At 36.9% G+C, this 13,781-nt stretch overlaps 1 protein-coding gene across 1 annotated transcript in view; it reads right to left on the bottom strand.

The window, feature by feature from the left end:
• Positions 1 to 4,392: 4,392 nt before the first annotated feature.
• TMEM170B (transmembrane protein 170B) overlaps positions 4,393 to 13,781 on the bottom strand; it is a 66,388-nt gene continuing 56,999 nt past the window's right edge. The window contains exon 3 of the mRNA XM_049883868.1: positions 4,393 to 12,280. Within this exon, the coding sequence (XP_049739825.1) occupies positions 12,150 to 12,280 (131 nt within the window). The 3' untranslated portion in view covers positions 4,393 to 12,149. The remainder of the gene's footprint in view (positions 12,281 to 13,781) is intronic.

Raw genomic sequence — 13,781 nt, 5'->3', positions numbered from 1 at the left:
CAATATACCTACAAGGCTAAAACGCAAGGCTAATTTACTTTTTGAACCTTCTGATGAGCCCTGGTCAGAGTTGTCATTATGAACCAATTACAACGACACTGTGAATCACATGATTTCGTCCACATGCGCTACAAGCATGTGCTGTCGTTTTTGTTGCTGCCAGTGCTTTCTATAGTCGCTGATTTTGTCAAATTTTCTGGTGTTTTAGCTACAATGTTCTGGTAATTAGCACAGGGGAGTGACACCATGAGTTACTGCATTAGGTGACACCAACCCTAGTGACACCGATCGATAGGAACGTTCTGTGGATACTGGCACATAACACTTATGCATGAAGATGCTCATCACAAGTCAGGCATTGCTGATATAAGTAAACAGGTTCGCCCCTCAATAAGAGTCCATGTGAACACACTGGAGCCTTTTTGTACCCTTTTGAGGGAGCCCTGGGACGTACACATGGTTGACATACTTGGCTGCTAACTGAAAAGGCTGGAGGTTCAAGTCCACCCAGAAGCACCTCAGAAGAAGGGCCTGGTTATCTGCTTCTGAAAAATTGGCCACTGAAAATGCTATGGAGCACAATTCTACTCTGACACACATGGGATCACCATGATCAGAGTTTACTCGATGGTAAGAGGTTTTTAACTGGCATCTTTCCGTCAAAAGTCATAAGCCACAGCATTGTGGCAGGAGAATAACCTGGTCATGGGTTACCCAGGAAGTGACCAGTCACCAAGGAGATGCTGTCAGACGTCTGAGGATTACCTGACTGCAGACAACCAGGCTGCTGTGACCATTTCAAGTGTGTTCTCAGAACTGATGTTTGTCCAAACGGCTGTCCAGATCTCATGAAAGAATTTCTTTAACCAGGTAAATAGCTTTGATCAAAAAGCATTCTACCGTTCTCCCAAATAAGAACAGATTGTAAGGATGAGATTACAGCTGTGAAAATGGTTTGAGAGTAAAAGTTGAGTACCAAGATTATTACAATGATTATCAAGAATATATAGCACCTTTACATATTCCCCCCAAATAACTTATAAAACAAACAGAAGCTACAGTTTAGATTTGAGATTTTCATTCTTCTCATTCACCTTGCAAAAAGTTCCTGAGTTAAACAAGCTTTAAATAAGAGATCTGGAGATGGATTAACTTAGAACTACAATGGACACAGTAAGGGTCAAGTACACGATGCTAAACTGGTTCTGGACTAGAAAAGTCCAGAATAACAGACCTGCACTGATATTGTCCCATTAAAAGTTTTAATGTGAATTTAAGATAAGAGCAGCTCGTCTCTCCCATTTATTAGAAAAGAAATTGGCATAGAGAGATTAGGTCTAACTTTCATATGCACAAGGGGTGAGAACCACAAAGACCTAGGTGTGACATCTTCCACACTCAGTCACATACCTGGGGCTTTCAGAAGTCCCAAGTCTCTCAAAGTTGTGGTTCCTTCAACCATGCATTTTCTTGCACCCATCTCTGTACCTTCTCCTATTTTCCATATCAAAGATAGCAAAACTGACTTCTTGCATCACTTCTTGGCTTCACTCACCGTTATGGGTTGAATCGTGTCCCCTCCCCCCCCCAAAATGTGTGTCAATATGGCTAGCCCTTGATTACTAGTATTGTGTGGTTGTCCACCATTTTGTCATCTGTGATTTTCTTATGTGTTATAAATCCTGCCCTGTGATGTTAACGAGGTAGGATTAGAGGCAGTTATGTTAATGAGGCAGGACTCAATCTACAAGATTAGGTTGTGTCTTAAATCAATCTCTTTTGAGATATAAAAGAGAGAAGCCAGCAGAGAGACATGGGACCTCATACCATCAAGAAAGCAGCCCCGGGAGCAGAGCGAATCCTTTGGACCTGGGGTTCCTGCACTGAGAAGCTCCTAGACCAGCAGAATTGATGTCAAGGACCTTCCCCCAATGCGAGAAAGCCTTCTGGCACCCTGAATTTGGACTTCTAGCTTCCTAGATTGTGAGAGAATAAATTTCGCTTTGTTAAAACCATCCACTCGTGGTATTTGTTATAGCAGCACTAGATAACGAAGATACCCACTAACATCAATTCCCACAAAAAATAAGCAAAAGAGACAGGAGATGTGTAGTTTTAAGAAATTTCTTTTGACCCTTTTCTCTAGTTCACCCCTGAGTTCTTTAAGACACTGACTCCATGGCTGCTACAGGCCACACTGCATAACATGACTTGTGCTTTTAAAGCCAAAGACTCTGGAGCTGAAAAGGAGACCAACCCTTCTTTGAGTTTGAACTATAGTTTGTCTCTGTAGAAAAATAAGCAAAGATGAGAAGGCCATTCGCAGCAGGACCTGAGATAGCTAATGGCTGCGTGCACAGCTGATATGCAAGTTATGACTGTATTTCAGAGGGACTTATGTTGGCTGCTTTGGCTTCCTTGTCCTGTACACATTTGGTTTAGAGAATGCAAGGGATGTGCTAGCTGAGCTGGTTTATCCATTCTGTTTTCTAAGCAGGCTGTTTTCCACAGGGGTATGTTTCTGAAAAAAAGTCCCCTCAGGGGGTTTGCTGCAAAAGCAGTCCACGGTTCAATGGGATTATTTAAACCCAAAACAATTCCTCTCTAAAAATGCACTGTGCTCTGCACAGAAACAGAATCGGGTGTGTGAACTTACCAACAAGACCTGTAGCAGAGTCTGGAACTACATCATTCCACTGTGTGCACACAGTATGGAAAAAGGTCAGCAGGACCAAGTGAAACATTTGCTGAATACCTACTACACTGATAGGAGCACTAAGGATCACAGAAGTTAAATGAGTTAGCCAAGTTTGAATATTAAATAGAGCAGGAAGTTAAAAACAAGTCTCACGATACAATAAGGCTGATGGGGTTATGTTGGTACACTCCCTTTTATTTCAGCGAGCTGACCAACTATGTAACTAAACGTCACTAAGAAAGTGGAACTATTAAGTTAGATAAAACCATTATGCATATAATATACTATTTTAAGTGCTGGAGCGACTAATTTGAGAAAATTATATAAACCAAAGTCCAAATTAATGATTTACCAAAACCATACAACTAAGAAGTGATTTTCTGAATTGCGAACAACCCCTAAACATTGTATGTTAACATTTTGGGGGAAGTTAAATTTGCTTGTGATGAGATGCAGAAATTGGATTTTTCTCATACCTAAATTAACTTTCTTACATGTATTTCTATCAGAAAAAAATAACTTCAGATATATCCTATCAAACTGAGTCCAAAAGTACAGACTGAGTTAATGTGCGTTCATAGGTAAGAACTGATGACCGAGCCAAAAAGCAAGGGAGAGAAAATAGAAAGTACTACTACCCCACCTAGTGATGAAACTGTCGCTTTGCAAGAAAACCACCAGACACAATTCCACTTTGCCAATCAGCCCCAGAACTCGCTGAGACTTACGAATGTTCATAAAATTGGTCAAAAGAAGAATGCCTGGTGACGATGAAGAAGAGAAAAGTTCTTCTGTTTAAGTTCCATTAGAAGCTGGAAAACCAAAGTTCTATTCCTTTAAGATCAGCCATGGGTCCCATTTAGTTTTTTTCTGTTACTTATGAATTAAAGAGGGTTCAACTTCAAAACATCGATGACATAAATAGCTCTTTAATAACTCTGAGATGCTCTTCCCCCACAAGTCTCAGCGGGACTCATTTCCCATCAGAAAGGCTCAGTGACTTTATTCTCAGTCACCTTTCCCTCTGCTCTTGTCCTAAGTAGGTGGTGGGACATCTGAAACTCAAACTTTCTTTCAGGGCTCAGCAAATACCAAAATACTCAAAAATAGCTTCTAAGAAAAATTCAAAATACATATACATTTGACAACACAAATCCTGAGTTGATAATTTTTCAAATCCCCATAATGTCATCTTGCCTTTGTCAGTAATGAGATCTTATTACAAGTAAGAGCTCCCAGAATATTCTGTAGAAACCAACATAGCATAGTGGGGGGAAAAAAATTGAGAAAAACTGCAGCTCAATTATTAGCCATATGACCTTGAAAAATTCCTTACCCCCTTTAAACCTCAAATGCTTCATCTGTAAAATGAGTATAAGACACATAATTGGAAGGGTTACCTTTAGTGTTAAAGGATACACATTAAGTGTCTAATACATAATAAACACTCAATAAATGGTAATTATTTATTATTAAAAGTGATAGCATGCTTTATAAAAAAATCTCAAAAGTAGACTGTTCTTATGGTAGCCCAGGACTAGTCCTGGGTAAAACTAGAAACCAGGCCAAGTTTGTCTTTAGGATTCCTGCTTACCGTTTTCAGGACTACCTCCAAGATTTGTATGTAAAACTAGCCCAAAAAACTGACACTGGTGTCCACGATGCGCATGCTGAAAAGATGTATAACCACCACATAAAGCTTTTAAAGAGAGGTTTATTTATATATAAGTGCATGAAACTGAATACAGAAACTTTATTAAAATACTGTACATTACAAATTTTTAACCCAATAAATTCTGTGTAACGACATTTAAGTGCTGGAGTTACTCTGAACAGTTCTTTTGTGTGTATTGGTAAAGAGTTCACCCTGTATATTAACAAAGAGGAGGGCCACACATGGACCTCAGAAACGGCCCTGTGATTAGACACTGAATGATATTAATTGTGCATCTTTTCTTAAAGCAATGAATTGGAACCTGGATCTTGTCCTTGTAGACCAACTTTCTGTAACTAAAAATAACTTGCATATGTTTATTGCTGCCCTTTGAAGAAAATGAGAGTGGTGTGAAATAAAATAAAGATCAACACCTCTAAGGCTAAACTAAGATGCTTACCACAGTTGAAATACTTGAAATTCACTGTAAAATTTGTGTTCTCCAGGGAATTATGTTATATACACAATGAGATTTGTACATGAATTGGGAAATAAAAAAATTGTTTATATAAAATTAAAAATCAATAGTATACAATATTTACAGCTTGTTAGGTATTATACATAAAGTTTTTTAAATAATCCTTCAAAATTAAAAAGTATTATGTAAACATGCAGTACACATACTCACACAGTGTAGTTTACAGTCTTAACAAACGGGGAATCGTGTTCACGTAACATAGGGAACTGCGCGTCAAGTACGCCTTTGTTCTTGTGCATTACCTTCCAGCGTCTATTCTTCTTGTCTTTACACTTCACAGTACATTAAGTATCTTTGTAGTAAAAATAAATCCCTGATGATAAACATATTTCTAACAGTTACATACATAAAGTGGCTGCCCTTGTGCCACAATAGAAAACTAATACTGTTCACACTAGAATCTCTAGTTTACAACAAAACTAAATTCCAGAATCCCACATTTAATTTTTTTGACTACATTTTTCCCCATTCCATACTTACTTGGAAAAAGAAAAAAATACCACATCATGAAAATATAACGAAAGTAGCTGTTCTCTGTTATAGCCAATGGCTAAATCACTGATTTACATTAAACCGTAAGAAGTCAATAGCTAAGATTTGCTTCAATTACACCATTCCTACTTCTAATTCCAAGTTATAGGTAATGTGTACAAAGCCAATTCATCTGTACCAATCCTGAATCTAGCTAAATTCACTTTGCAAAAGTATTTTAACTTTCAAGGCACTAAGGTATCATTTAGCTTTTAAAAACTGTTCTGTGATTTACTAAATGATTCATCAGTGGTCTGAGAGTTAACACAATTTGAAAGTGAGTCTTTTAATACCTATTAACAAAACAAACCCAAACCTGTTGCCACTGAGTCCATTCTGACCCTATATAGGACAGAGCAGAACTGCCCCACAGGGCTTCCGAGAAGCAGCTGGCGGATTCGAACTGCTGACATTTTGGTTAGCAGCCAAATACTTAACCACTGCCCCATGAGGGCCCCTTTAATACCTATTAAGAAAACTATATTTTTGCTATTTAAATCAAGATATTTTAACCAGTTAACTTTAAGATAAAGTTGATTCCCTCATCCCAGAATGACTAGCATCAAGGGCGAATACTTACGGTAGAATCATATAATTTTACCAAGTTACACACTGAAATGAGAAATACGATGGAATTTCATATTTGCTCATCTAAATGTGTAGAGTTCATGTCTGAACGTGCATGTGTGTGTGGGTGTGAAGGGGTGTGATGGGGAGAGGGCTAGAATTTTTACAGCTTCCTCCATTGTAAATGCATCCAATATCAGATACACTAAGAAACGCCAATGAGACCATCAGTTTATTCAGCATTGAAAGTACATCATTTTTATTACTATTCCAAGAAGTACCTCTGTTTTGCTTTCTATGGAGTTAACTTTGTAACTGTCCTTCCCAAAGATACTTAATGATAATGTGCAAATAATTTAAAAACAAAGGAAACTTTTCATCATCAGTGATACTGTCAAGTTAACATTCGTTTCATCAGGGCTCTAAAGAAAAAGGGATGCTTTTTAGAAATGAGCAACCTAAGTATATTTAGGAGTAAAAGTGTTAGTTATGGGATTCGGGTAATTATGCACTATAGTTCCTCTTTCTATACATTTATGTCACACTGCATTCCAGTTTCTGTCACATGACTAAATCCATCCCCTCAAGGGCGACAGTCAGGCGACTGTTAAGGGTAGCTATGTAGAGGTGCAGTATAGCAGCTCAAAGAAATGTGTAACAAGTCCCTGCCCTCTTGACTTGCCTACAGTATTAGGTTTTTAATAACATTTTGGCTGCATAATCACAAGGTATTAACAGTAGTCTCTTCTAAACCAGCACTTCTGATTCTACCAACAAACTGTACATATGTTTATTTTGTAACATATGAAATCTATACAGAAGGGGGAGGGAGATTTTCGAGAAATTGCTAAATTAGTTCTCAAGATCCTAAAAGGGTTATTACTTAAGTTCAACTTATGTGCAATGAATGTAAAGAATGTGAAGCTGAGTCCCCTCACCTCAGAGAAGGAAATTGCCACAGTTCACAGCGCAGTTCACTCAGAAATCTGTTTTCACTAATTTAATAAAGTACTAGCTGGAACATCTCCATATCTACTGAAAATGCTTCATGTATTAAGAATTCCCCCAGGCAAATTTCACAGATATATTTTTAGATAACTAATTCACCTCAACAACAATGAATTGCCTACACAGAACACAGCAAAACTGACCACCCCCAAAAAAAGGCAGTGACTTCAGAATGCGTTGTGGTAAATTAAATCTAACATTTAAAGACTTAATTTACCTTGATTCCATCTGCTACAAAACAGTACCACATGTCTGAAAAATCTAATCATAGCTAATCAAATACTGTCCTGTTTATCTTGGAGAATCTCCCTCCAAGGTGTTATGAAGAGGACTGGGAAGTTACAGGAGATTTTGAAACAGTTTGATTTCCCATCAGTTTTAACCACTGAGACTCTGACCCCTGATTATTGCAGGAACAGTATTTCACCCAGTTACCCAGCAAGTATTGCCAAACTTCTCTGCAATCTAGGCCAACTAGAATTTCTTCAATAATTTTTCACTTTCCTTCCATCTTAAAAACAAATTCAAGACTGTATGAAGAGATTCTGATTGAGAATTCCTGAGAGTGAAGTAGTTTCTGAGAATATTTCTGAAAGTGCTCTTAGTATCTTGTTACTTCTTAAATAATGAAATGGACATAAATTAAAAACATCGGTATTTCCTTTTAAGTTAAAAACAATAACACCAACTTAGACTTAAGCGCCTTTGCTCTATACAAAAAAGGACTTTGTTGCCACTGACACCCCAGTTCTATACTCCTTCAGAGTTGACACTACACTTGGAGCCAAGTGCACAGGGCAGCAGGAGAGAGAGATACGAGGACAGAGGGCTCAATCTTATTCACTTTTCCATCCCTAAAAGAGGGACAGTGAGCTGCATATAGTAGAGATTCAATGGATGTTGACCGAATGAATTCAAGGGAAGTTAGTGCTGCTGCTGCTGCTGCTGCTGACTCACAGTGACCCTATATGAAGAGGAGAACTAGCCCATAGGGTTTCCAAGGCTGTAATCTTCACAGGAGCAGACAGCCAGGTCTTTTCGCCCCTGGAGCCCTTGGTGGGTTCAAACCGTCAACCTGTCAGCAGCCAAGCACTTAAACACTGCATTACCTAGGGTCCCTGGGAAGTAAGCAGTATAAGATGCTGGCTCCTCTACCCGTAACTTAATCCTGCTTAGCTTGGCAAGTATCTGCTGGTTTAAAAAAACAGAGGGGTGAAGGAAACCAAGATTACAAGAGAAATTTTTTAGTTTCCTTCCCAAAATATATGTAAGGAGAATTAGGAAATGGAAGAAAACAGGTGAATTTTACAAATCAACATATTCAATTGTATTGCAAAATATAATTTTTCACAAGAATTTTAATGACTATCTATTGATCACTTACTGTCAAATATGTACTGTTCTGTCATTCAGAAACAACCCATGTAATCCTCACGATAACCACAGGAAGTTATTAATCTCATTTTACAGAGAATGAGCTGAAGCTCACAGAGGTTAAGTGATTCGCTCAAGATCAAAAAAGTCGACAAGGGACAGGGCCTGGATTCAGATCTCTGCCACTGGCCTGGATTCCAGTACTCTTCACTCGCACAGCAATGATACCTCAGTTACTGAAATCCCACCTAGTGGATGACCTGGGAAACTCAGAATCTGAGGCAGAAAAACAGGACTTGAACACGCAACTAAAATCGGGAAGCAAAATATCATCTCAACAATCTCAGGATTTAAAATCACCTTGCTAGTTCTTGGTGAACTCAAGGGCAGGAACCACGTCTTGGTCATCTTTGTACTTACTACAGGAAATAGTACAGCACTTTCTAGGAGACCCACAGGGAACGTTTATAAACTTGAATTAGTTGACATGGGGGTGTCAGCTTGGGTACTTTAGGGTGGCAGCCCCACTTTCCTCATCTTAATTAGATGTTCTCCAAAGACCTTTCTAACAACATTCTTCGATTTTAAACTACCCCTTATTCCTTACATCACAAATAAATGATATAAAGCCCAGCTCATTTCTTTACTTCTCTCATTTAAAGCACAAACAAAAAAACCCTTAGACTTTTTGGGGGCTGTGGAAATGTACACTACAAATACTAAGAAAGTACACTGGGTATAAACTATAACACTGTTCGGCAAACATTAAGATCTAAAATAAGAAACACTAAGCTGAACGCACTGAATACAGCCGTCAGTAGGGGCTGTCTTCATTCCAGGCAACCAACGGAATTGTCCCATGGGACAGATTATTTACACCTCCCTCATCTAAGGGTTTTAAACATTTTGTAGCTTGCATAAGGTCCCTTGACTCTGATCTATGGTCATCTCTAAACAGTATATTAAATAATACTTAGTTTCGACATACAGGAATCTCTTCCTTGGGGAGCTGATTTCACAGTATTTAACTGAACAGTGTGTAAGGAAAGGAGTGTAAACAGGAGGGGGTTCTCCCTTTCCTTCTTGCATTCATCACAAAGAGAACCTACTGCTGACCAACATACAAATTCTAAGGAAGTGTAACAATGCAATCTGTCAAAAGGGCTTTTGTCATATCACAAGCAAGGTTATCTAACACTATTAAGCCAAGAAGTGTTTCCCAAATTAAAAAATCTTAAACATTCTCAAACGTATTTGAATGAGCATTCAACTGAACAAATATATCAAATTCTTTCATTGAACAAAAGCTTTCCAATTAGACTGTACTCATATACAGCAGCTTTATATGTATATACATAATGATATACGTGTGTATATATATCATTAAATGTTTCTTGCCTCTATAGAAAAAACACTAACTTTTAAGAAAATCTCAGCATATAAATAGCTATTAAGACAATTTCATAAATTTGCACTATTCAATTGTATTTCCAAACATTAAATGAGCAACATTTGCAAAAAAATCTCAATGGAAATATCTGAAAACAGCAAAGAAACCAAAAATTCCCCCCAAAGTTAAAAGTACACACACACACACAATTCATAACTTAAAGTAACTTGGTAATAATTGCAGGACATTCTACAGACTAAGTATTAATCATCCAGTTAACACCTCCATTTCAGAGTAAAATCAGGAGTTTAAACCTCTTTGGTCCATGCATTCATACATTTAATGTGTCCAAGTTATTTTCTGAATAATTCGGGAATATGAATCATATGCTCCACATTACCTTACCATGAAAACTTTCTTAATTCATAAACTAACCATTTGTTAAACATTCATTTTGTAAACCTGAAACAATCTCAACATGTCATGGGCAATTCTCCTGGAAGAATATGAGCCCTAAATCATCTGTACAACAGCCAAATAAAGGAAGAACACAACTCAACTCTAATAGAAAAGGAGAAGTAAAACTGACTTGGAAAATTTATGCCTAAATTTAATTTGAGAAAATATCAGCGATATAAAGAACACATGAAAATAATTCCAGGCTTTTGCCTGATAAAAATAATCAAATTAAAGATATCACTTCCAAGGTCTTCAAGAATGCATAGATGCTTATTATGTTTGCATTTAGCAAATTTTCAAGCCACGATGTTATTAAATCCCTGAAATTGGCTTCTATACTGGTAAAAGTATCCCCACCAACTCCTCACTGTTGAGGGCTTGGTACACTCTATTTTTTAGTAGAGAAAAAGTGGTATGGGTAACAAAGATATTAAATCTGAATGGGGCCCAATAAAAATCTACTTTTACCAAACCGGGTTATAGGTTATTTTTTGGATTGTCGTTAATTTCATATTACCTGAAATGGTGGTACAAAAAAAATCTCATTAGGAGACAAGTTTAACCAGGCTCTGTGTTTTCCCTACTTCCTGTACTCTTACAAATAATTACATATTTCTAAAACTTCTCAAAATGTTTTATACCAGGTATCATTCAATTTCTAAAAAACATCATATAGATTCTGGTAAACTTCAGTAACAGAGAAGAATGAATCAAGAGCTAAACAACTAAAATGAATCACTCAAAAATCACTCAATACTGTACTGATATGCTGAGATTAATTTTCATATTTTATAATTACTTACTATATCCCCCAATTTTTAGTTAGCGAGCTTATAACGCTATCACATATCCAAAGTAAGACAGCTTAAGTTATTACTCTTGCTATATAACTTGCTTGTTACTTATCTGCAAGTGAGGCTTTTTGTCTCCACAACCTAATTTAGGCCACTCTTTAAAGACAGTTAACACCCCAGAATAAAAGATTCCTTATGTTTTGTCAAGAATCAAGATAAATACAAGTGATATCATCCCACTGAGATATTCATTATAAAGATCTTTTGTTATGAGACACATGGCAAACTCTTCAGCAGGGATAAAGAATGCAACATGCATTTCAGACTTTTTAAGAAAATTTTCAAATTATATTTTTATGATACACAAATTATAATCAATGTGTGTAACCCATAAAGTTCCGAATTCATATAAATAGAATATTTATGCATGAGGGAAACTATTAAAAGGGTGTTATTTAAGTTGGTGAAAATTATGCACCCTGTAGATCTACTTTGAGTCCTTAAAACAGTTTAGCTAGTTTTCCATAAGTATTACTGTATTTTCCACATAAATAACAATAATGCCTAAACATATTAAAGCCTTAAACCCCAGAAATGCTCAACATTAAAAACCAAATAATTTCTGTCATATTAAATGATTCAATATTCAGCACTCATTCGGGATTTTGCTTTGCAAAACACGATTCTCACTACATAACCTGAATTCATGTCACATATTCACAGCACTCATCTACATCTATACTGGCAAACTGTCACATGATCAATGTTAAAAAAAAGAAAAAAGTTTGGCACATATATCAGTTCCTCAAAACGTCCCTGTAATTTAACACAACACTGTTAAGAACAATGATTTCAACACCAATGTTAACCTGATTGGCAGCTAAACAAGGTGCTTTTTCTTGTAGCTTCACAGAGTGTATGGATGCACCTTGCCTGGAAAGAGGCACGTAAGGTGCGGTGCAGTAGTGCAATCGCTTGAACACCAGAGGGCAGTCTTCCCACACAACTGGAGGCCGTGTTTTAACCTGCTCATTCCACATTCTTGTACAATCTCATCTCTGCTTGTTAACAATGCCATTCTCAGGGAATCTGTACATCTGTTTCCTTATGTGAAGTAAGCCATTCCCACAGAAGCCTCAAAGTGTGGCGAGGATCCTTGAAAAGGAGATGATTAATGTCAGTACAGTCTGTCCAACGCCCCATACCAGTGCTTCCAAAGGGGCCATGTTCTTCCCTGCTACTCTGTAAATGCCTGCCACTGCTGCACCTGCATCGGAAACAGGGATGAGAAAGCAAATGACACGTGAACTCACTGGAAAACACAATGAATTATACTAACTTAAGAGCTCTTTGCATTTTATCAAAACAATAAATCGGCACTGGCTCTCACTTTATAAATCATGAGTTTTCATGTGATTGGTAAAAGTTACACCTTGCCATGCCACTTTTGAATCATTTAATTGAGAAGCAGGATTATCTATTCAACCTCAAGCTATGTATTTATAGTAACTAAATTGCTTGCTGTCAAGTTGAATCCAACTCATGGAGACCCCACGTGTTGCACAGTAGAACTGCGCTCCATAGGTTTTCGTGGATGTGACCTTTCGGAAGCAAGATTGCCAAGCTTTTCTTCTGTGGTGCCTCTGCATGAGCTCAAATCACCAACCTTTTGGTTAGTAGCTTGATGCTTAACTGTTTCAACGACCCAGGGACTACATATTTGACATCAAGTATGTGCATAAGAAATTAGTAATTCACTATTGTAATCTCTCACCTGGGCATTCAATTGGGCAGACCTCATCAGCCATTTTTATAAACATACAACACATGTATTGATAATGACAAATAATAATGCAGGAAAAACTATACAACTGAATGTAATTTCTAAATTATTGAAGAAAATCTTTATATTAAAGATATCTTTATTTCACTGAGTAAAATGAACTCTTAAGTACATATAAAATTAAGAATATTTGCAAATCAGTATCTCAATCTTACCATAAAAAGTTTATTGAACTTCTAAATAAAGCATAAACTGTCAAGTTGAAACTAGTCTTACTTGACAGCTAGTACAAATGAAAGATGAACTTGACATCTGTTCTGTTCTAGGAAAAATTTTTTAGATGGCATGCACTTCCCAGAAGGAGAGAGAATCTCAGAGCAAGAAGGCCATGTGGTTCAACATTTCATCTTATTAAGATGGGCTATATAATAATGTGGTAGCTAAATGGCTGATTTAAAAGGACATTAAGAAGTCATAAAAAACATTTAAGTTATAGTATTTCATTTCAGAGGGTGAGCCGGCCTTAAAGCTATTTCTCTAGATAAAACTGTCTACATATTCTAGAATGTCAAACAAAAAGTAACAAGAAAAAGAACAGAAATAAACTATTCCAAGATGCTGAATTGACAATTACTTGAGTTAGAAACCTATTCATCAACATTATCTGAAGATTCTTTGTAGTTCACTTAATATCACCCAAATAAAAGTAACTGTATTCTATAAAAGATATAAATGGGTAAAGCAAATAATCTAAGCCAAGGGCTTTCATATACATGTTTTAAAATAGAAGGAAATTAAAGTTTATAGTGTGCTTACCACATACTAGGTATCTTGCTAGGAACTTTACAAATACTATCTTATTCAAATATCCTAATACCTGCTGAACAATATTATCTAATTTAAAGCTGAAAAAACAGAGGTTCAATTACTATGAGCCCAAAGAAATAAGTACAAGAGCTGGGATTTGAATCCAGGTTAGTCTGGC

Source organism: Elephas maximus, chromosome 1 (genome assembly GCF_024166365.1).
Source record: "Elephas maximus indicus isolate mEleMax1 chromosome 1, mEleMax1 primary haplotype, whole genome shotgun sequence".
Classification (NCBI taxonomy): Eukaryota; Metazoa; Chordata; class Mammalia; order Proboscidea; family Elephantidae; genus Elephas; species Elephas maximus.
Note: the sequence above shows the minus strand (reverse complement) of the source record. Positions and strands in the feature narration are given on the sequence as shown.